The 23,225-nt window shown below is 38.3% G+C and overlaps 1 protein-coding gene and 1 pseudogene across 6 annotated transcripts in view; one reads left to right on the top strand and one right to left on the bottom strand.

The window, feature by feature from the left end:
• Positions 1 to 23,225, bottom strand: part of SETD2 (SET domain containing 2, histone lysine methyltransferase) — a 145,788-nt gene that overhangs the window by 63,551 nt on the left and 59,012 nt on the right. For 3 of the 6 annotated variants that reach the window (XR_008523327.2, XM_002813811.5, XM_054550893.2), the window contains exons 8-12: positions 22,341 to 22,438; positions 18,368 to 18,494; positions 8,451 to 8,585; positions 6,557 to 6,676; positions 4,090 to 4,752 (exon numbers count right to left, since the gene is read on the bottom strand). Coding sequence is in view for 3 of the 6 variants with exons in the window: in XM_002813811.5 (XP_002813857.2) it covers positions 4,090 to 4,752; positions 6,557 to 6,676; positions 8,451 to 8,585; positions 18,368 to 18,494; positions 22,341 to 22,438 (1,143 nt within the window). In the remaining 3 variants the exon portion in view is untranslated. Of the gene's footprint in view, positions 1 to 1,166; positions 1,450 to 4,089; positions 4,753 to 6,556; positions 6,677 to 8,450; positions 8,586 to 18,367; positions 18,495 to 22,340; positions 22,439 to 23,225 lie in introns of all 6 variants that reach the window. The other 3 variants (XR_654549.4, XR_008523328.2, XM_009239095.4) reach the window with 3 other exon arrangements.
• Positions 8,954 to 9,093, top strand: LOC112132946 (small nucleolar RNA U13; annotated as a pseudogene).

Below are 23,225 nucleotides of genomic sequence, written 5' to 3'. Positions count from 1 at the left end.
ATTTTAGGCTTTGTGGGCCATCCAGTCTTTGTCACAACTACTCAACTCTACCACTGTAGTACAAAAGCAGCCACAGATGATAATACATAAACGAATCAACATGGCTGTGTTTCAAAGAAAATTTTATTTACAAAAACAGACAGTGAGGCAGATTTGGCCAACCCTTGATTTAGATGAAAGTATTTGGTTAAAAAATGGACCAATAAATTTTAGATCATTTTTGCCTTTTACCAAATGAGACATTTATTTAAAAATTTCAATGTTGCTGTAGCTAAAACAGCATTCTTTAGGGGCAATTCTAATTTTGTTAAAGGATAAGTAATATTAATCCTTATGGATACAGAATAATCTTACTCTAGTAAGAATTCGAAAATTATCACAGAAATCCAGGAAACATAATTTCATTTTCAAATGTTGCACAGCAGATTTCACATACAATATTAGCAAGGGAGTGAAATTCCAAGCGGTGACTCAAAACTTCTCAGTTTAGGCAACTCTATGTTTTATTTTAACTTTTCATAGAGAGTTTTAATATGTAGCTTTCTAGGGAAATACTTGATTTGCTGAATTAAAGATAATGTCTTGAGATAAAGATGAAATAAGAGAAGACTAAGAGTAGTCATTAGGAAGAGTTCAACTTATCACATGTAGGTAATTTTGTCCCTAAATCATCTAACTCCAGATGCAAATGGAAATACCCAGACTTCATTCTAAGGAGAAATGCACATCCTATAATCTAAGTGTTTATAAGAGAGGCTCTGGAATCACTAACCATTAAAATCTCTCGGTGTTTAACGGCAAATGAAATTGCCAAGTTCACAGGAACCTTACCTCCTCTTCTTATGATCCAAATGAATGAAGATATTCCAGTCAAGTTACACTTAGTCACCACTGGTAACCAGCTGTTTTGCCCTATGAAGTCTAGGGTATATTTTCAGCATGAGGGGTGATATGCAACAATTTCTTCTGCAAACAGAAATATATGCACATATCCCTGCTGAAAATGTAGCCTAGTAAATTTTCACATGAAAATGAATACATGCTCACAAGTGGCAATGTGCTAGGTGATGTTTCTGGTTGAGGTCTACTTTAGGAGTCAAAATGTGTAAGCCTTGTGGAGTCAAGGCAGTGGTCCTGTGTATATAGGTATAGAAAAAGTAGCTCACTTAATCCTTTCTCGCCAGGAGTAGGGATTTTCCCGGAACGACATCCATTGTCGGCAATGGACGCACCAAAATAACGCCGGCGCCAGTGAGTTAACCACCTCTGTCCTCTTTTCACCTATTATATTTTTCATGCATCATCCAACTTCCCAACCATCTTCCTGTTTCTTCACAGAATGCACGCTAGGTTCTCGTTTTTCTTCAGCACGAAGTTGGAAATGGAGTTGAGAAAAGGAGACACATGGTCAGCTGGTGATGTTAACAAGCTCCTTGCTGCCCTGAGAAGCTAGATGGAAATGGTTCAAGTTACAAGGGGGATCATCATCAGATCTGGGAGGACAAAGAGTAATTCATGAAGCTTCATTCCCTTCCCTCCCACCCTCTTTCATTTACTGATGATTCCTATAGTCTGCCACCACAGCAAAACCAAGATTAAGGAATCTGAAGCAATCCCTCTCTGTTCTTCACTCCATCCAGTGTGTAGAAAAGCCAAGTGGAACACATGTCCACCAATGTTATGGTGGCCCCCGGTTGGTCGGGGAGACTTGAAATGGCCATAACCACATAACCACAATCTTAGACCAATGCTTTTTAGTATGATCTTGGAATTAAAGATCAGCAACTAACACAGTGTTTGACAATAGGTGCCTAATAAAGGTTGGTTGAATAGGACATTTATTTTTCAGCCAATGTCTACTCGAACACATAGGTGGAAGTCAGACAGAAGTAGTTAACTCTTTCAATGCCGGGATCATATGGATATATAGTAATCACATCAAGTCAATGTGTTTCTCTAAAACATGTTCAAATTATGGATTCCTGATTTCAGACTTCTGGTTAAATGCTATCTATGTTTGTCTGGTTTTTTTTAAGAACCACCATAATCAGAGTTTTGAAAACAGAGCCACAGTAAATGTTAATTAGAATGATGGATGAATTAAGAACCCCAGCACCAATATATAACAAAACATCACAGTTCACTGTCAAGTAAAAACATTTCTCAGTAATACAATTCTAGATGGGTAATGATTCCAGAGCAAACTAAAGTTTGAAGAAGAGAGGAGAATTTTACTTAATGGCTCCCTTGACACTAAGAATCAGGAAAAATCCAAAGTATGAAGGATAAGAAGGATATATTTTAAGTACAAATAAAGTTTTAAACCTCAAATCAAGAGGATCATCAAGCTACATAGTATTATAAAACTTCTTTGATGTTTCAGATAGGAGTGGGGAAGATAAGAAGAAGGGGAAGAAATAATTTTGTAGGACTCAAAAGTGTGTCCAGAGTGTGAGTTTAAATTACCACGGTTACATCTAATTGGGTTAAGTATATCCTAGAGAGTAATTCATACCATCACAATTACAGAAACCCACTATCGTACAAAGAAACAAGAATATTTACTTTTTCCAGATTTTAAGACAGCTTTACAATGATTACATCTTAGCAGTTTTAAAAAATAACGTCAACCAGAGACTTCTCCGGCAAAAGTAAACTACTGGTCTACAACCCTACTTATTCTCCTTCCATAAAACTACAGCTGTAAAGGCCTTTTCTGTGTCCATTTGTGTGCATGTCTTCATCTCCACCTTCTTAACTGAGCTTCTTTACAGGCTCTACTAGCAGCCCCCAAACACAAGAGGGACTCCTTTTAGGGACTTCTGTGCTGTCACAAAGCAAGTCTTAAATAAAAATCCATCAAGTGACTATCCCAGCACTTCTTTCAATTAACTGCAATTCTGATTCCTGCAGTTCACATACTGACTTCATAAGTACATTTACTACGAACCCTTCCTTTTATATTTAGAAAAAGGCCTGATTTCCTAAGACATAATAAGGCTGACTTTATACTGAATTGTAAGTGATGAAAGTAACATGAGTAAGAGCTTAAATGGGTAAACAAGAGCTGAAACCACAACATACTTAAAGAAGGGTCTCAACACAGCAAATGAGGAAGCATAGTACACAACCACCAACTACTCATTTTGCTCAGTGTTTAAGGCCAGTTTCATTGGGTCAAATCACAGGATCTAATGGAGTGAGCTTTGTCATCATAATTAGGGGCAGGGAGGATTCAGGTGTTCATCTTGCTGCAGAGTCAGGATTGCTGGTTTATTTAGTTGCTTCATCTCTGGCAGAAGAAAGGAGGAACAGAAAAATAGAAGCTAGTTAAGTAACCTGTTCCCACAGGGTCCTCAAGACATGGATCCCAAGTCCAGATCACTTACAAATGAAATGTACCACACCTCTCCTAGGTTTATCCTGTTATTCATTCTTGTGTTTATCCAAGACTCAGTCTGGGTTTTCTGCAAAGCAAACCCTGCACATCTTGCTACATTCTTCAACAAGAGATTATGTATGTAATTGGCGTAAGAGTTCCAGATCTATTTTTCCTCTTTTGTCCAAAGAAATAGGCATTTAAAAGCAGGCCCATTTCAGAAACAATAATAGAAGTGAACACCAACTACTAACATAAAGTTGTTTTTCTAAAATAAAAATTTACATTCAATCATTTTTAATAAGCTGCTAAATTACCTTAGTTTTCCAATGATTTTTAATTTTCCATTAATACAACTGATTTCCAATAAATTTAAACACTAATTTTTTCTCATTACAAATAGAATCCTAAGTTTGCTACTCAAAGGATTTTTGTTTTTAATGTGAAGAGCACTTAAATGACTGAACTCACTATTGTGATATACTTTTCTAAGTGAGAGAAAAGAAGACATTTGTATATTAGTTTGGCTAATATGACTCTTGCCACGGTTTAGAGGATGTTTGAGACACTTATAAATAAAACAGTAAGAGAGACAGTATTCCATTTTTCAGAAATATGCATGGCTAAAAAAAGTAGTTAATTTTGCTTAGGTTTGTAGAACTCTAAACCTGAGTAATTCAAGTTGAAATGAACAAAAGATCCTTCCTTACCTTTAGGTCTTTCCAACTGTCCAGGAGTTTGGTGGCCAAATCACTTATATCCACTGTTTTATCTGGCTGTTCTTGGCTCCTTTCACTCTCCACATCAGACACACCCTCCTCTTCATCTTGGGATGGTGTTTCTTCATTAATAGGTTCTTCTAGTTTTGTGCCATTGCTCTCTTTGGGCTCTATTTCAGCGTCAGCTTCTGGTTCAGACGTAGGTAGCTTACTAGCTTCTACGTTGGTTTCACTATCAACTTTGCATTCAGGCAGCTGTTGTGGGAGTAGCTGTTGTGACTGCAATTCTTCCTCTTCCTCTACAGGGACATTTTCTAATTGATCAAGATCCTCTTTGCCATCCTTGCCTTCTAGCTCACTGGTTGCATCAGAGATTGCACTGTCCATGCTATTTTCACTTATAATTTTCAGTCTGCGAAACATTAGTTTCTTGGGAGTGTCTGCGTCAGCTTCTGTGCTCAGCTTGGTGGAAGGATCAGGTATGTTGAGTGGTGTGTGAGCACGCGATGTATTCTCACTAGAATACCCATCTCCTTCACTCAACGGAGGGACAGCAGTCTTAGTCTGAGACCAGCGTTGAATAACTGGAAGTACTTTGCTTTCCTCCAACATATTTTTAGTAGGAATGGGCAAGTGTTCCAAAGTCTTTATAATCTGATTAAACATAAAAAAAAATTACATCACTTTGTACAGTTGACTTTTTTTTTTTTTTTTTGAGACAGAGTCTCACTCTGTCACCCAGGCTGGAATGCAATGGCATGATCTTAGCTCACTGCAACCTCCGCCTCCTCGGTTCAAGCAATTCTCCTGTCTCAGCCTCCCAAGTAGCTGGGAGTACAGGTGCCCACCGCCACGCCTGGCTAATCTTTTGTATTTTTAGTAGAGACGGGGTTTCACCATATTGGCCAGGCTGGTCTCAAACTCCTGACCTCAAGTGATCCACCCACCTCGGCCTCCCAAAATGCTGGGATTACCGGCATGAGCTACCACACCTGGCTACAGTTGATTTTGGTTTTTTTTGAGATGGAGTTTTGCTCTTGTTGCCCAGGCTGGAGTGCAATGATGTGATCTTGGTCACTGCAATCTCTGGCTCCCTGGTTCAAGCGATTCTCCTGCCTCAGCCTCCCGAGGAGCTGGGATTACAGGGATGCACCACCATGCACAGCTTTTTTTTTTTTTTTTAGTACAGATGGGGTTTCTCCATGTTGGTCAGGCTGGTCTTGAACTCCTGACCTTAGGTGATCCGCCTGCCTCGGCTTCCCAAACTGCTGGGATTACAGGCGTTCAGCCATAGCGCCTGGCCTACAGTTGACTTTTTCAATCTCTGTATGGGACTCAGATTATTTCTGCAACAGTAGTTCAGTTTTGCTACTGCTTTATTAGGACCTACATCTCTGTAAACACAAACATATTTAAAAATCATAATATTGTTTTCCTTAAGAAAGAAAAACTTTTAATAAGACTGATCAGCAAGAATCACAACATCAAATAGGACTGATCAATATTCTCTACCAGTAGTTCCTAAACCTGGGTATCTTTTTAAACATATACACTACTGGACCAATCCTGGGTATCTTTTCTTAAAAAGTTTACCAAGTGTCTGTGATATAGACTTGGCAGCTATGTAACAACATATTTAAATGATGTCTGTCATACACACAAAAATGCAGACATCTCTTCAGCTTTTGATAAACAGCTATCTAGCAGAGATCCTCTCCTCATTCTTAGACAACCTCCCCCATTCTGAAACCCAAGAATTTTTTCTGAAGTATTCCTCAATGTAGTTCCACAGAAACCCCAAGGCTTCCTCAATTTCCTCAAGCCAAATCTCCTGGGAGAAGGACGGAGGCAAGAACAAGTACTTATCTGCCCATTCCTTTTTGTTTTTAAAAGTGTTTTATTAATTAAAAGACTTTAGGATTATATTACAAATTAGAAAGTTAGAAAATATTATTAATTTCATAGAAAAGTAAAGACATCATAACTCCACTAACAATGCTGCCAATGAACCTTTACTTAGATCTTTTAAAACACTTATTTAAAAGATTCCTCACAATGTTCATACTCTTGTTATGCAGAATTCAGATCTTTACCAATTCTTTAGACCCCACAGTTCAAATTTTATATGACTTCCCATCTTTTTAAAACTCTGGTTTTAACAACAAACTGGATCTTTCACTTAACTATGTGGTTGTTATTATATCTTGCTCTTGTAGTTCCCTGCTATGTAGTACCAACTTTAAAAAGATACTATAGGAAAACCATGGGACAAACTACTAACAAGGTGTATGTACGGTTAGATACGTTAAAGGAATGACACTGAGATGAAAAAATTATTTGATTATTTAATACCAATGATACAGTGCTAAATTCATAATTACTGATATTATCACACATCCACAACCTAGGCAATCAATATAACAGTTTTAAGAAACAAGCAAGCTAAATGTGAACTGACCTCTTCCTGAAGCTTCTGGTTACTTTCCCGGCCGTCACCTAGCTCTGCCATCCAGATCCACAACAAAGACAGCCCATGACGTTCCAGAAAGGACTTCAGGCAGGATTGTGAGTGTGTGTTCTTTCATGGGGGAAGGGAGACAGGATGCAGAGCATTGTGAGGCAATACCAGAATATTACAAAGAGCCCGAGGAGAGTTCATGTATACATTACACATTATAGGGTTCACTTACATTCACAAAAAAAACCCTAGAAACTCTGTTTTCATTAGCCTAAATAGAACTCTACAACAAATGCTTTAAACAGATTATAATCTTCTCACAAAATACAGCCAGTCAACTGGGATTTTACTAACGTAGAAAATTATATGAATATTAATAGGTCATTTACAATGAAAATTCTGAAGAACTAAGAAAAAATTGCATCTAACTTTTTAAATAAAGCTAAAACCATAAAAATTAGTTCTTAAATAATTCTTTCTTCTCTCCCTTTCAGATGATTGTTGAAAAGACCTCTTTCTCCTGTTAGTTTTTTTTTTTTTTTTAATCATCATGGTTTTTTTAAACTGTGGCTTATAACTACAATCCCAGCACTTTGGAAGGTGGAAGAGGGAGGGACTGGTTGAGGCCAGGAGTTCAAGACCAGCCTGGGCAAAATAGCAAGACCCTTATCTCTACAAAAATATAAATATAAAAATTAGCTGGATGTGGTGGTGTGTGCCTGTAGTCCTAGATACTCAGGCAACTGAGGCAGGAGGATCACTTGAGCCCAGGAGTTCCAAGGCTGCAGTAAGCTATGACTGCACAACTGTGTTCCAGCCTGGGCAACAAAGCAAGACCATTTAAAAAAAAAAAATCATTTTGTGTTATCTAACATCTTGTGGCATACTTAATAAACTGGTGTAAAAAAGGGTACTGTTAAAATTTTGTGCTTGGAGATCACGTAGTACAAATGGCTTTGGGATGCTAATAACTGGAGGGTAAAAGGCTATGGCAAGTGTGATGAATTATTACAAAAAAAAAAGCCACCACATTCTTCGAATATAGACAGAAAGCAAACCAGGTCTACTAATGCCATGGTCCCCAACCTTTCTGGCACCAGGAACCAGTTTCAGGGAAGATAATTTTTCAACAAACTGGGTGGGGGATGGATTCAGGATGAAACTGTTCCACCTCAAATCATCAGGCATTAGATTCTCATAAGGAGTGTACAACCTAGATCTCTCGCATGTGCAGTTCACAATAGGGTTCATGGTCCTATGAGAATCGAATGCTGCTGCTAATCTGACAGCAGGTGGAGCTCAGGCAGTAATGCTCACTCACCTCCTCCTGTGTGGCCCCGTTCCTAACCAGCCCATGGCCTGGGGATTGGGGACCCCTGTACTAATAGATTAAATGATACTGAACTCTTTAGCCATTTTAAATAATATGGTACAAGCTTTGAAAGTCATACACAACTCACATATCCATTTAAAAAATAAGATTGGCCAGCCATGGTGGCTCACGCCTGTAATCCCAGCATTCTGGGAGGCTGAGACGGGTGGATCATCCGAGGACAGGATTTCAACACCAGCCTGGCCAACATGGTGAAACCCCATCTCTAATAAGAAAACACAAAAATCAGCTGGGCGTGGTGGCTGGCGCCTGTAATCCCAGCTACTCAGGACGCTGGGGCAGGAGAACTGCTTGCACCCAGGACACAGAAGTTACAGTGAACCGAGACTGCACCACTGCACTCCAGCCTGGATGACAGAACAAGACTCCATCTAAACAAACAAATAAATAAATAAATAAAATAAGACTAACTCTTATCAGAATTATTCCTTCTTCATTCATCTTCATTCATTCATTCCCACCCCAAAACCAGAAATAAAAAATAAACATTAAAGTGTTCACCTGTATGAGTTCCAGACAGGTAAGTTTCTGCTCCAAAGTTTCAATTCTAACCATTAGCCGGGATAAGCTGAGCACCTGGTTTTTATCAGAGAGACCCTCACCATTTTCCATCAGAGCTTCTAGCTCTCCATCCACCTACCACAGCAAATAAAAATACCTTTTTATAAAACAACAACAACAACAACAAAAAAAAAACAAAAAAACCAAAAAGTTGCTCAACCTTATCAATTATCAGGAAAACACAAATTAAGACCAAACTGGGAAAGTACTAGACTGGGGGAAAAAGTTAAGAAGGCTGATGATAATAAGTCTACTGTTGATGAAAGTATAAAGTGGTATAATACATTTGAAATGCATTTCATTCACTCATCAAATACGTAGCAAGAACTTATTATATGAGTCAAGCATAATTCTAGGTGGAGATCTGCAATGAGCCAAAACAGAAAAACCTGCCCTTATGGGAGACTATGAACAAATTACATTAAACCAAAAGGACTTCAGAGATCCTTTATGGTTCATAAATATGATGATTGGGTTTTCACGCTGCTGTGTGAGATATATCTCCTTCAAACTTATATAAGTTATATGTTATAATATATAATGACCTTTTTATGATGTCAGCATATGAATGACCCAGCTGATAGGGGCCGGGTGCTTCAGAAAAAAATAAAGCATTAGCCTGAAAAATAAAATAGTTGTATCCCCATGCACAGAAATTCTACTTATCAGAATAAACTGTAGAGAAATTCTGCATATGTGTACCTGAAGATTCATAAGAATGTTCATTGAAGTAATACTTATAATAGCAAAAAATTGCCAACAACCCAAATATCTATACAAGTTGGATGAACGGCCATGTTCACTCAATGAAATATAATACTACAGTGAAAGGAATCAAGTACAGCCAAATGCAACAACATCCATCAATCTTAAAAATATGTCATTAAGAAAAAGCAAGTTCCAAAGAATTACATGCTATATGAATCCATTTTTATGCACCTCAAAGCTAAACTTTTTAGTGATACATATGTGAAAAACTGCTTTTAAACAGGCAAGGATGACCGGGCATGGTGGCTCACACTTGTAATCCCAGCACTTTGAAAGGCTGAGGCAGGAGGATCACTTGCGCTCAGGAGTTTAAGACCAGCCTGGGCAACACAGCCAGACTTCATCTCTACTAAAAATCAAAAAAATTAGCCAGGTGTGGTAGCATGTGTCTATAGTCTCAGCTATTCAGAAGGCTGAGGCAGAAGGATCACCTGAGCCTGGGAGATTGAGGCTACAGTGAGTTATAATTTTGCCACTGCACTCCAGCCTGGGTGACACAGTGAAATCCTGTCTCAAAAAAAGGCAAGGAAGTAAGACCCAAAATGTACAACAGTGGTAACCTCTAGGTAGGAAGAAGGAAGCAGAGAAGCACTAACAAGGATTTTATAATTATGCTTTGTAACATATATATTCTTTGAGTATTTTAAATATTAAATGTAAATAATGGGGGGTGGGAATCAACCTACCAAAGGTTATTTCCAGCCCTGCATTATGGCAGTTGCAGGATATAAAGATGCTTTCAAAGAACTTATTATGGGGGAGATTAAATTAATTCATATGAAACCAAACAAGGAAGCATTAACTGCAAATGTTACATAGAACTAAGAGGTCTACATAAGGGAGTAATTAGAATGAGTCACTGAAATAAGATTAGAAATAGGTAAGATAAAGACAAGAGGAAAGGGTAAGCAAAGTAGTGAGGAAAGTGTGAACAAAGGAAAATAAGAAATCATGACAGTGCATAAGTCAGCAAAGCTCAAACAGGTAAGGCATGGTGATGGACTGAGAAAAACCATACCAAATAAAAGACTGGGCCAGATGCAGTGGCTCATGTCTACAATCCCAGAACTTTGAAAGGCCAAGACAGGCGGATCACCTGAGGTCAGGAGTTCAAGACCAGCCTGGCCAACATGGTGAAACCCTGTCTCTAATAAAAATACAAAAATTAGCCGGGCGTCATGGCGGGAGCCTATAGTACCAGCTATCTGGGAGGCTGAGGCACGAGAATAGCTTGAACCCACGAGGTGGAGGTTGCAGTGAACCGAGATTGTGCCACTGTACTCTAGCCTGAGCAACAGTGAGACTCCTCAAAAACAAACAAACAAACAAACAAAAGACTGGTGTTAGATTAGAAGATCTCAATGTAACATAAAATAACTTGAATTTGATAAAGCCTGAACAGAATCCTGAACAAGGGAATAATATGATCAAAGTGGATTATTATTTTTTTATTTTTTATTTTTTTTGAGATGGAGTTTCGCTCTGTCACCCAGACTGGAGTGCAGTGGCACGTTCTCAGCTCACTGCAACCTCCGCCTCCCAGGTTCAAGTGATTCTCCTGCCTCAGCCTCCTGACTAGCTGGGACTACAGGCCCGTGCCACCACATCCGGCTAATTTTTTGTAGTTTTAGTAGAGACAGGGTTTCACCATGTTAGCCACGATGGTCTCGATCTCCTGATCTTGTGATCTGCCCGCCTCAGCCTCCCAAAGTGCTAGGATTATAGCCGTGAACCACTGCGCCCAGCCCAAAGTGGAATTTGAGAATAATTTGTGCGGCAATAACAGAATAAAATTTAGATAAGCTAGAGACTAAGGAGAAGACAGGTAGCATTACAACTTAGCAGGAAATGACAAAAGTCTAGAATGAAATGATTCAGAGAAAAGCAAACTAAAAGGAAAGAATCTTAAGAAAATTTTCTGTTACTTTTTTCTTTTACTTAACTAGCTATTTATCCCTTAATATAATTTCACGCAAGGCACTGAACATTTTTATTTCATACTATACCCAAAAATTCACATTCTGGTAAAGAATAAGAATAAATGAGAAAATATAAAGTGCTGCCTGAGAGAGGTTGTAGAAACTCAAACCCATTTTTCTTTCTAAAATGTACATTTAAGGCTCATTCTTTTTCATTTCCAATACCACTTAAGTTTTTGAGTAAATACACGAACAGAAAAGCCAATTTAAAGTTGTCTTAATCCAAGAAAGACAATTTCATTAAAGATATCTTTTCCTTGCATATCCTAAATGTAAGCCTTCCTGTGTCCCAAATTCTACAGTATTAGATGAGTTCAAGGGCTTTAAAATTCTACTTTCCCCCTCAACTGTAACAGCCAGAATACTGCTTTTGACAGAGTTTTGAGATGAAAATATTCACAGGGCTAATAAATGAGATATTTTTAGCCAGGCGCAGTGGCTCACACCTGTAATCCCAGCACTTGAGAGGCCAAGGCGGGCAGATCACCTGAGGCCAGGAGTTCGGGACCAGCCTGGCAAACATGGCAAAACCCCATCTCTACTAAAAATACAAAAATTAGGCCAGGCACAGTGGCTCACGCCTGTAATCCCAGCACTTTGGGAGGCCGAGGTGGGTGGATCACCTGAGGTCAGGAGTTCAAGACTAGCCTGGCCAACATGGTGAAACCCAGTCTCTACTAAAAATACAAAAATTAGCCAGGCATGATGGCAGGTGCCTATAATCACAGCTACTCAGGAGGCTGTGGCGGGAGAATCACTTGAACACGGGAGGCGGAGGTTGCAGTGAGCCAAGATCGTGCCACTGTACTCTAGCCTGGGCGACAGAGCAAGACCCTGTCTCAAAAATAAATAAATAAATAAAATAAAATAAAAATTAGCCAGGTGTGGTGATGCATATCTGCAATCCCAGCTACTCTGATGGCTGAGGCAGGAGAATCACTTGAACTTGGGAGGCAGAGGTTGCAATGAGCTAAGATCATGCCACAGCACTCCAGCCTGGGTGACAGAGCAAAATACTCTCTTAAAAACAAACAAACAAAAAGAGGTATTTTCTTTTTAAAATTAGGCATGTTATGACTGTTTAAAAACTCTGAGACAAAGCTAAATTATGTTATTTACATTCATTCAATAACATTTATTGAACAGATATTGTGTAAGGCATTTCCAGGATATAAAGAAAATCACGTACTAACAAAAATAAACAGTAAAAATGCAGAAACTGCAGTATAAATTAATTTTTGCAAACAAAATAAAGACGAATAACCCTTGAACATTCCTCAGTGGTTATACTGTAACACACATACACATAAATGCATGCCAATTCCAGTGGTGATAATACAGCTTCCCTAATTTTGGGTACTCAAGCATAGCAATCAATTGTGCAATAACTTTTAGGGTACCTGGGAAACAGGTGGGAAGACTGAGTTTGTCTCCCTTCCTTTCAATTAAATTACATTTACTAAAAGTCTTAGATTTTATGTATGGGTCAACATCATCCAAGAATATGAGGTAAGTAACTAAAAGTAAACATAAATGTAAGAATGATTAGGGTGTATTTTTAAATTATTGATAAACTGAAAATTTATATATATTAAATATATATTTATATATTAAATATATATTTATATATAATTAATTTATAGATAGTATATATTTACTATATATAGTGCATATATATGCACAATTCTATAGTACTTGAAAATTTATTAAGTACCTAATCACTGCAAGATACTATTTTTTAATACTTGAATATTTGTGGCACTAAGGGGTCTAAGTAGCATTTTAAATACTTCTTGATGGAATACAACATATAGTATGCAGTATACATATATATACAGAAATATATATAAACAATTAGTAAATAGGCTTAATAAACAGGTGAGCAACACCCATATAGCCACCATCCAGGTAAGTTTAAAAAACAGAATACTGCTAGCATTCCTGTAGTGCCCCATGTACCTACCCCTTTCTGGTTATAACAGCAACCCTTCCTATGCTTTAGAGATAGCTTATCCTAACATTTTAATAAATAGGCCTTCAATTTTCTTTATAGGTTTACTATCCATTTGCAAATTCCTAAATATTAAATTTTTTTTTTTTAAGTGAGGGAAGCTAACTTTATTTGAAATGGAAGGTTCACTCTTGTCCTTGCTCCCTAATTACTTTAATTTTACTTTAAGTTCTGGGATACATGTGCAAGAACACGCAGGTTTGTTACATAGGTATATAAAATTTTGTCTATCTTTATAGAAATGAAATCATACTGGACAAAATATTTTGTCATGCTTCTTTCACTCAACCTTACATTTTAAGAGTTATCCATGTTATTGTATGCAGCCAGTTTATTTTCATGACTATTTATTTTATAATTTATCCATTCTTTTTTTTTTTTTTTTTTTTTTGAGACTGAGCCTCACTCTGTCGCCCAGGCAGGAGTGCAGTGGCATCATGTCGGCTCACTGCAACCTCCATCTCCTGGGTTCAAGCAATTCTCCTGCCTCAGCCTCCCTAGTAGCTGAGACTACAGGCACCCATCACTACACTTGGCTGATTTTTATATTTTTAGTAGAGACAGGGTTTCATCATGTTGGCCAGGCTGGTCTCGAACTCCTGACCTCAGGTGATCTGCCCACCTCGGCCTCCCAAAGTGCTGGGATTACAGGCATGAGCCACTGCGCCTGGCCCATTCTTACGTTAATAAATATTTGAGTTATTTCTACTTTTTCTGATATTATAAGCAATGCTGTTGTGACTTCTGATATACATTATAGCTAGCCTCTCTGCTTATACACCCAGGAACTGCTGGCTCATATGGTATATGTTCTTTCAACTTCAGTAAATAATGTCAAAGTATTTTCAAAAGTGGTTGTCCCTCATTTACACCCCTCACCAACAGTGTATGAGATCTGTTGTTCTTATGTACCATGGAACTTAATTTTTATCAATCTGGTGAGAGTGTAAATAACATGTAATAGTAATTTTAATTTGCACTCCCTGATTACTAATAAAGTTGAACAGCTTTCCATGTTTATTGGCTATTTGAATTAGTAAAGTGTCTCTGGAAGTTGTCTATTTTTCTTTTGTGCTGGCTGTTCTTTTCTTATTAATAGGATACTAGTTACACTCATTATGCATATTCTGGATAGTAGTATTCATTTGTTATGAGTTGAAAGTTAAGTATTTCCTCTCACTCAGGTGGCTTTTCACCCTCTTTATTACGTAAACTATTATTGATTTGTTTCAAAAACTCAAACAATAGAGACTAAGGGAAGTTTCAGACTATTTTCTGTTCATACCATAAACTACAAATAACATCAGGTCATAGTAGGGACACATTATACTTCCATCAAGTAAGTAAGTAATTAAGTACCCAGTGTGTGACATAGCCAAAGATAATCACCTGTCCTGGAAGAGCTTATAGTTTTGTTAAGGAAAGAAGCTGTATACAGATGCAATCATAAGAACAAGGATAAAAAATGTTTAGCAATCAAGGGGTAACATGAGGGATGTGGATTATAGTGCAATCATTATTAACATCTTCTTGTCAACAGTTTATATATGCAAAACTGCATTCTGAACTGCTAGCTATCTTGTCCTTTCCATGGCATCCTTTACCCAAGAAATTCCCAAGGCTCAACCTTGTGAGTTCAAACTGTTGAATTCTGTGATTCTGCTTCTGTGATTCTGCTGAACTGTAACTGACCAAAACTCAGAATCCAGGCATGCAAAAAAGGAATTTCTGCAGCAGATAATCCAAGTAAAATTAAAATACAATTAACCTCTGCATTAGAGTCAAGGGCAAATGATCTTTCACAACATTCTAGGAACCTAGGTTCATTCTGGGATATTCCTCTATCTGGGCAAAGTTTCATATAAAACATCATTGTTCCGGAATAACTTCAAATTCATATCTGGAGCAACCAATGACTGTAGCCTATGGAATGACTGGATACAAGTTACATCTAATTCAGTCCATAGGCACCAAGACCTATCCTGAAATTGACACACTATTACCTGAATACAACCAACCAACCAATGACAGAAATATCTAGTCCTTAGTTCCTCAGAGTTATCCTTAAATCTTCTCAGAAAGGTAAAAAGCCACCTAATGGAGGTATGATACAGATATAATGCCACCTCTTAATCCATAATAAGGTCACTTCTCATCAATAAATTAGTTTTAAAAATGTGTTTATTCTATAAGTTTTGAAAATAGGAAACAGCCATTGGAAAGTTTTTCTTTTTTTTTTTTTAGATGGAGTTTTGCTCTGTAGCCTAGGCTGGAGTGCAGTGGTGCCATCTCGGCTCACTGCAAGCTCTGCCTCCTGGGTTCAAGCAATTCTCCTGCCTCAGCCTCTGGAGTAGCTGAGATTACAGGTACCTGCCACCGCACCCAGCAAATTTTTGTATTTTTAGTAGAGACAGGGTTTCACCATGTTGGCCAGGCTGGTCTTGAACTCCTGACCTCGTGATCTGCCTGCCTCAGCCTCCCAAACGACTGGGATTACAGGCGTGAGCCACCGTGCCTGGCCTGGAAAGTTTTTATGGAGATACTAGTTTAGGTCAACATGTTTAATAACTACTTTGTGGTTGCTCTGGTAAACCATGAATTATATAGAACAAGAGTTAACAACAAAAGCAATTTAATGGAGTTTAAAGAAAAATGTCCGGTAGTCAAGTGAAGAAAGCTAACAGACTAGGTATGACCCAGTGACTACACTTCCATAGATAGTCACTTCCATAGATAAATCTTAAAGAAACATGTGCAAAAGAGACATGTGCAAAGGTACTAACTTTGAAATTAATAGCAAAAATTGGAAACATAAGTATCCAACAGTAGGAAAATATGTCAATAAACTGTTACATGATGAAAAACTTTCAAATGACCATTAACGCAGAAGTTGAGGGAAAAAAAAGAAAAAAAAATTACAGCAATTAGAAATAAATGTTCATCTACATATATGAATACAGATCAAATTCAAAAATAAGAGTAAAAAATGCAAACAAATACATCTATATTATATCATTTCTTTTTCTTTTTTTTTTTTAATAGAGATGAGGTCTCGCTATATTGCCTAGGCTGGTCTCGCACTCCTGGGCTCAAACTATCCTCCTGCCTTGGCCTCCCAAAGTGCTGGGATTATAAGCAAGAGCCACCACGCCCAGCCATATTTTACCATTTCTAAAAACTTTTAAAATGCTACACCAAACAATACGTTCTAAAATGCAGAAACATTTATTGTTATGGCCATAGCTGCCTCAGAGTTAGGAGGGGACTCCACTCTACAGTTTAACTGTAGTTTAACACAATGGTTAAGAGCAGAGAGAAGATGCTGGATTGGAGCTCATTTCCACCACCTAGCTGGGTGACACTATAATCTCTCTGTGCCTTAGTGTGTTCTTATCTGTAAAAAAGGAAAGATCATTACCTAATTTATGAGCTTATTGTGAGAATTAAATGAGCTAATACATCAAGTGCTTAGAAAAGTGCTTGGCATAAAGTTACACTATATATGCTATCTAAAAAGAGGGCTGAAGGCTGGGTGTGGTAGCTCATGCCTGTAATCCCAGCACTTTGGGAGGCCAAGGCGAGAGGATCACTTGAGCCCAGGAGTTTGAAGCTGCAGTGAGCTATGAATGCATCACTGAATTCCAGCCTAAGCAACAGAGTGAGATTTTGCCTCAAAAAAAAAAAAAAAAAAAAAAAAAGGCTGGGCACTGTGGCTCATGCCTGTAATCCCAGCACTTTGGGAGACCAAGGTGGGAGGATCACTTGAGCTAGGAGTTCGAGGCTGCAATGAGCTGTGATCACTCTACTGTACTCTGGCCTGTGGAACAGTGCAAGACCTTGTCTCAAAAAAAAACAAAGCCAAACCATTTGAAAATATATACATTTTTTAAGAGAGAGAGAGAGAAAGAAAGAGCTAAAGAACACATGACATTCCAATGCATTTGTTCATGTTGGGTGGTGCAAATATAGGTGTTTGTTATATAAACTGTCCTTTTCTGCTTTTTTTAATGGACCTTTCCAATGCTTTTTTTAATTGTATCTTCTTACAGAATTCAGATTCTTAATACTTAATTCCCTCAAATTAATTTGTGCTCAATTGATGTTACCTTTTAAACCATTATACTCTCATCGCCTCCCTCATGTCTTTTTCTATCTCCCCATCTAAACAGAAAAATTGCTGTCATCTATAGTTCTTATGAGTACTAAGTTCCTGAAAAGTCCAGGAATGAGCTAACTGCAAAAGAATCACAGGGGGATTTGCTGACTAACACCGGTAAACCCTCAGCACTTCCACTAAGATTCACAGGTCTAGAGATTAGCCCAAAAATGTGCATTTTTACTATGGATCCAGCCAGGTGGTTCTAAAGAAAGTGATCCAAGGATCACATTTTTGAAAAACCGTGCTCTCATCTGCGGCCATACCACCCTGAACGCGCCCGATCTCGTCTGAAAAACCGTGCTCTAGCAAAGCGATCCTCAAAAAAGGAAGGAGAATATTTTTTTAAACACAAAGTCCTTTTCGCAGTTGATAGCCCCTTTAGTAACAGGATACCCTCCACCAACAACTCCATCCCCATCCCAGGAGTAACTCAGGCAAGACAGGGTACAAAATAAGGCTATCAACTGCTGTTTCATTAAATAAAAAGAGCATCTGTGACTACTCCTGTTGGTCTTAGGTTACCTACTTCCTCTCAAAACTTTTCTCACACTCAAAAGAGGATTTTCAGAGATCTGAAGAACACTCAAAGTTTAGAGCATCAAACAAAAACAAACCAATAACAAGAGATTAGAAATGTACAGCAGACATAGTGAGCTATCAGGGAGAAAATATATGTTTTACTTGTACTTAGGAGTTTTAAAGAATCTGAAAAACTATTAGTCCAGGTGTTTTCAATAATATTTTAATAGTTCTCAGTGCCCAATTCCAATCTCTATGAATCTGAAATAAAAATAGCAAGTGCATTTCTTTTCTGGTAACAACTCATCTGATCTTGGATTTCTCTGGTGGCAGTAGTATGACTTTATAACCTTCAATCAGAAAAGCCACCTCGCTTTTTAAATTTTTTATTGTGAAAGTTGAAAGAAGAACGCAAACTTACTGAATCTTTCTTACGAGATCGTTCCTTCTTCATTTTCCCTCCTGCTGCTCTGATGCTGACTCTGTTTTCTCCTCCCAGGTAACCCCGGCAATTGGCTGATCCGCAGAAACATTTCTGGGCCTCTTTTCTGTTCAAAGAGCATAGGAAAGAAGTCAGCTATGTGGAAGTAAACCATACAAAACTGTTGGCAATAAAACAATTACACACAAAAGTCATACCAGTTTAAACAAAATCAAACAAACAAAAACCATAACTTCCAACAAGTCTGCTATTACTAACAGAAATGTCTGAAAACTGCTCTTTAAAAATATTCATTATTTTTCCAATCATCTTTCTTTGGGAGACAAAACTAGCCAAGAAATAAACAATTCTTCCATTTTATGAGAATACCTACTAATATGAAAATAAGAGATCATATACATGTTTGGATTAAGAACAAAATTGCTTAAATAATTCAGAGAACTATTACTTATATGTAAATGTTTAATTGGCACAAAGAACAAACAAACATGCATTAGTATAAGCAGATATAAAATGATTAATACAGGATACTTAAAAGGAAATATTTGATTATTAAAAGATGGCTGGGCACAGTGGCTCACGACTGTAATCTCAGCACTTTGGGAGGTCAGGAGTTTGAGACCAGCCTGGCCAACATGGTGAAACCTCATCTCTACTAGAAATAAAAAAATTAGCCAGGCATGGTGGCACATGGCTGTAATCCCAGCAACTCAGAAGGCTGAGGCAAGAAAATCGCTTGAACTTGGGAGGCAAAGGTTGCAGCAAACCCAAATCATGCCACCACACTCCAGCCTGGGCAACAGGGCAAGACCCTGTCTCAAAAAAAAAAAAAAAAGTAATCATCACATAAGGATGAGGCACTATAATAACAAATACAGAAAAAAAAATATGTAACCATGGAGATGAGGGAGAATGGTGGGAAAGAACACAGGCCTAAGTTTACAGGGGCCTGGAAGAAACCACATCTGGCATTTATCAGTGATCAGAGCTACCTGAGGAAAACAGTGAGTATGCTAGGCCGAGCACAGTGGCTCATGTCTGTAATCCCAGCACTTTAGGAGGCCAAAGTGGGTAGATCACTTGAGGCCAGGAGTTTGAGACCAGCCTGGCCAACATGGTGAAACCCCATTTCTATTAAAAATACAAAAATTAGCTGGGCATGGTAGCACACACCTGTAATCCCAGCTACTCAAGAGGCTGAGGCACGAGAATTGTTTGAATCCAGGAGGCAGAGGTTGCAGTGAGCCGAGATTGCACCACCGCACTCCAGCCTGGGTGACAGAGTAAGACTATCTCAAAAAAATAATAATAATAATAATTGAGTATTCTAATAGTAAACTCGTGGATTTAGGTTATGATAGTGGCAATTAGAGGGATAAAAATAAATTGTTCAATAAGTAGAGCAGGAATTCCCAAACAGCACTTGATTTCCACTTTTCTTTCCCTCAGAGAGGACAATACAAGCACAGAGGCAAAAAAATGGAGCCCGACACAGAACCTGGTCTGCATTCATGCCCTGAATATCTGACGAGAGAAGCAGACAGAATCGGAAACAACCATCTGGCATTTGTCCTAGATTATAATCAGATCATCAGTTTCAGAGTTCACTATGTTTAAGACATGAAGCATGTATGAAACAATGTGAAGGAGTATGTAAAAGACCTTCATTGCCAGAAGTCTGGTAACTGTCACCAGACTGAACAGAGTACAGGAATTAAAACCTCATCATATGGTAGCATTAAAAGAATTAAAATATTCAGGAAACTCTGCAGCTGTGTGCTTTTCTAGCATAAACACCAAAAGCTACTAATTCATATAGGTATAATCTGAAAAAAATAAAATAAAAACTTTTAGGGTTTTGTACCTCACTTAAATTTTCCAATATTTTAATTGTACTGGTTTCTTAATAATCAGAAAGTATCTTGCATAGGTCACTGGTCCTAAAGACCCAAAGAAGATAGACTGTTTCACGGGTAATGTTGTGTTCTTTCATTATGAGGCACACATTAGTTGTCTTTTTCGGATATTAGTGGCCACTAATGACCACTGTTTAGGACCCATACCTTACTAAGTGTTGCAAAATGGTGATATTTTTACTACTTAATTTAGTTTTATCTTTTTGTTTTCTGAGACAGGGTCTTGCGCTATGGCCCAAGCTGGACTGTAGTAGCAAGGTCATGCCTCCCTGCAGCCTCAATGTCCTAGGCTCAAGTGATCCTCCCACCTCACCCTCCTGAGTAGCTGGGACTATAAGCATGCACCACTCGCCTACTACTACCATTTATTAACTGGAAGACCTGTACAAAGAAAAACTACCTCTCATCAACTATTTGGTTTAACCTAAAGCAGAAGTCACTTGAGAAAGGCAGAATAAATGTTTAATTGCTTAATTTTTTCCTCTTTTATTTTTAAACTAGTCTTCAAAGTCATGAATTGGTTGACTAATATAGTTTTTTTTTTTTTGCTTTTTTGTTTTTGTTTTGTTTTTTTCGAGACAGAGTCTTTCTCTGTTGCCCAGGCTGGAGTGCAGTAGCACGATCTCAAGTGATTCTCCTGCCTCAGCCTCCAGAGTAGCTAGGATTACAGGCATGTGCCACCACACCCGGCTACTTTTTGTATTCTTAGTAGAGATGGGGTTTCACCATGTGGCCAGGCTGGTCTCGAACTCCTGACCTCGTGATCTGCCCACCTCGGCCTCTCAAAGTGCTGGGATTACAGGCGTGAGCCACCGCACCCAGCCTCCCAGGTGTAGTTTTTTGTTTGTTTGCTTTTTATTTTTTTAAGATGGAGTCCCTCTGTCACCCAGGCTGGAGTGCAACAGTACGATTTCAGCTCACTGCAACCTCTACCTCCCAGGTTCAAGCTATTCTCCTGCCTCAGCCTCCAGAGTAGCTGGGATTACAGGCGTGTCCCACCATGCCCAGCTAATTTTTATATTTTTAGTACAGATGGGGTTTCACCATGTTGGCCAGGCTCAAACTCCTGACCTGGTGATCTGCCGCCTCAGCCTCCCAAAGTGCTGAGATTACAGAAGTGACCCACTGCAACCAGCCTGTAGTTTTATTTTTAAGTAGTCATTAGAACACAGGGATTTTACATAATGTGCATCAAACCTCCTCAGTATCTTTACTAATGTTTCAGTGTTAATAAGAACTCCCACACTTTTTGCTTAGGCAGCCTTTGCTATTGCATCGGTTACTGTTTTTAGGAAACAGAACTAGGTAACCAGGCCAGGCGCGGTGGCTCAAGCCTGTAATCCCAGCACTTTGGGAGGCCGAGGCGGGCGGATCACAAGGTCAGGAGATCAAGACCATCCTGTCTAACACGGTGAAACCCCGTCTCTACTAAAAATACAAAAAATTAGCTGGGCATGGTGGCGGGCGCCTGTAGTCCCAGCTGCTCAGGAGGCTGAGGCAGGAGAATGGCATGAACCTGGGAGTCGGAGCTTGCAGTGAGCCGAGATCACGCCACTGCACTCTAGCCTGGACGACAGAGCAAAAGTCCGTCTCAAAAAAAAAAAAAAAAAAGAACTAGGTTACCAATTATATTTAAGAGTACAAAATGGTACAGATGAAATAGACTGATTATGAGTAGCTAACTGTTAATGCTGAATAACGGATACAGAGGAATTTATAATACTATACTATTCTCTTCAGACACAAAAAGAGTTGGCATGTCCATAACAAAGTTTTTCAGAATTACATAAGAAATATAATTATACAAGTAGACAGTATGAAGTTGAGGAGAAAATTATATAGTTCCTGTACAACATCCCTTAAGGGTCAGAAGTGTCATACAGTAGAAAAACACACAAAACTAAAACAGTATCTTATAGATAAGAGTTAAGAGTAAATATAACTTTTAAGTAATTCATATTAAAGTTTTATATCCTTATATTTGAACAGCCTATTTCCCCATCAGAAGCAGCAAAATTAGTAGAAACAATACTTACCCGTATCTCTGGAACTGATAGTCAAACGTTAACTCTGAGCCTGAAGGAACCAGTTTGGTGGTAAAAAACCCAACCCTCAGTTGTCCGTTCACAGTCCACTGAGATGATGTTTGAAAACAAAAGAAATTAGTAACTTATTAGTGTGTGTGTGTGTGTGTGTGTGTGTGTGTGTGCATATATAAAGATCATCATCATCCGCCTTAATTATGCAAATGGGTCTTTAGGCAATGAAGGTTTTCCCAAATAGCACATGGAGACTTTTTTCTTTAAAAGAACTAAAATATTTAAGTGTAACTCTCATTTAATGGACTACCAGATTACATATATCTCTAATTCGTCTCTAATAAAAGTAACTGCTAAAAAAAAGAAAAAAAAGTAACTATTTTATCTTAACATTTCCATACAGTAAAGATTCATTTGTACTAAAAATTGGCAAATAGAGGATGCTTGTGTCACTGAGTATCAAAGGCAAGTCTATATTAACATATGTTAAAAGTAACCATGTTGTAAGATAAGATGAGATATAGAAACTAGGAAATACTGATCCCAAAAGTTTAATTCCACGAAGCGGTGGTCATCTGGCTGAGTATAGTGAAAGGGACATCAGAACAGATGCATAAAACTCAAGAATTAAAATGCGGGCAGATACGTGGGAGGCAGATCTTTTAGTTCCAAAACATGTAAGCAAGTCAAGGACTGAGGAGCTCTGATCCAGACAATTTGCACGTCACTAATGAAAACTCTGGACTTGCAGAGATTAAGGGACACTGTACAGTGAGAGTCTCATAGCTAGACATGTGGCCACCAGCTCTGGCAGAAATATAACCAAAACCTAGGTTGAATGATTCCACAGTAGGTTCTCCTTTTTGTTATACAACTTGGCTC

The sequence above is a fragment of the Pongo abelii genome, chromosome 2, assembly GCF_028885655.2.
Source record: "Pongo abelii isolate AG06213 chromosome 2, NHGRI_mPonAbe1-v2.0_pri, whole genome shotgun sequence".
Lineage (NCBI taxonomy): Eukaryota > Metazoa > Chordata > Mammalia > Primates > Hominidae > Pongo > Pongo abelii.
This window is presented reverse-complemented; position numbering and strand designations above follow the sequence as displayed.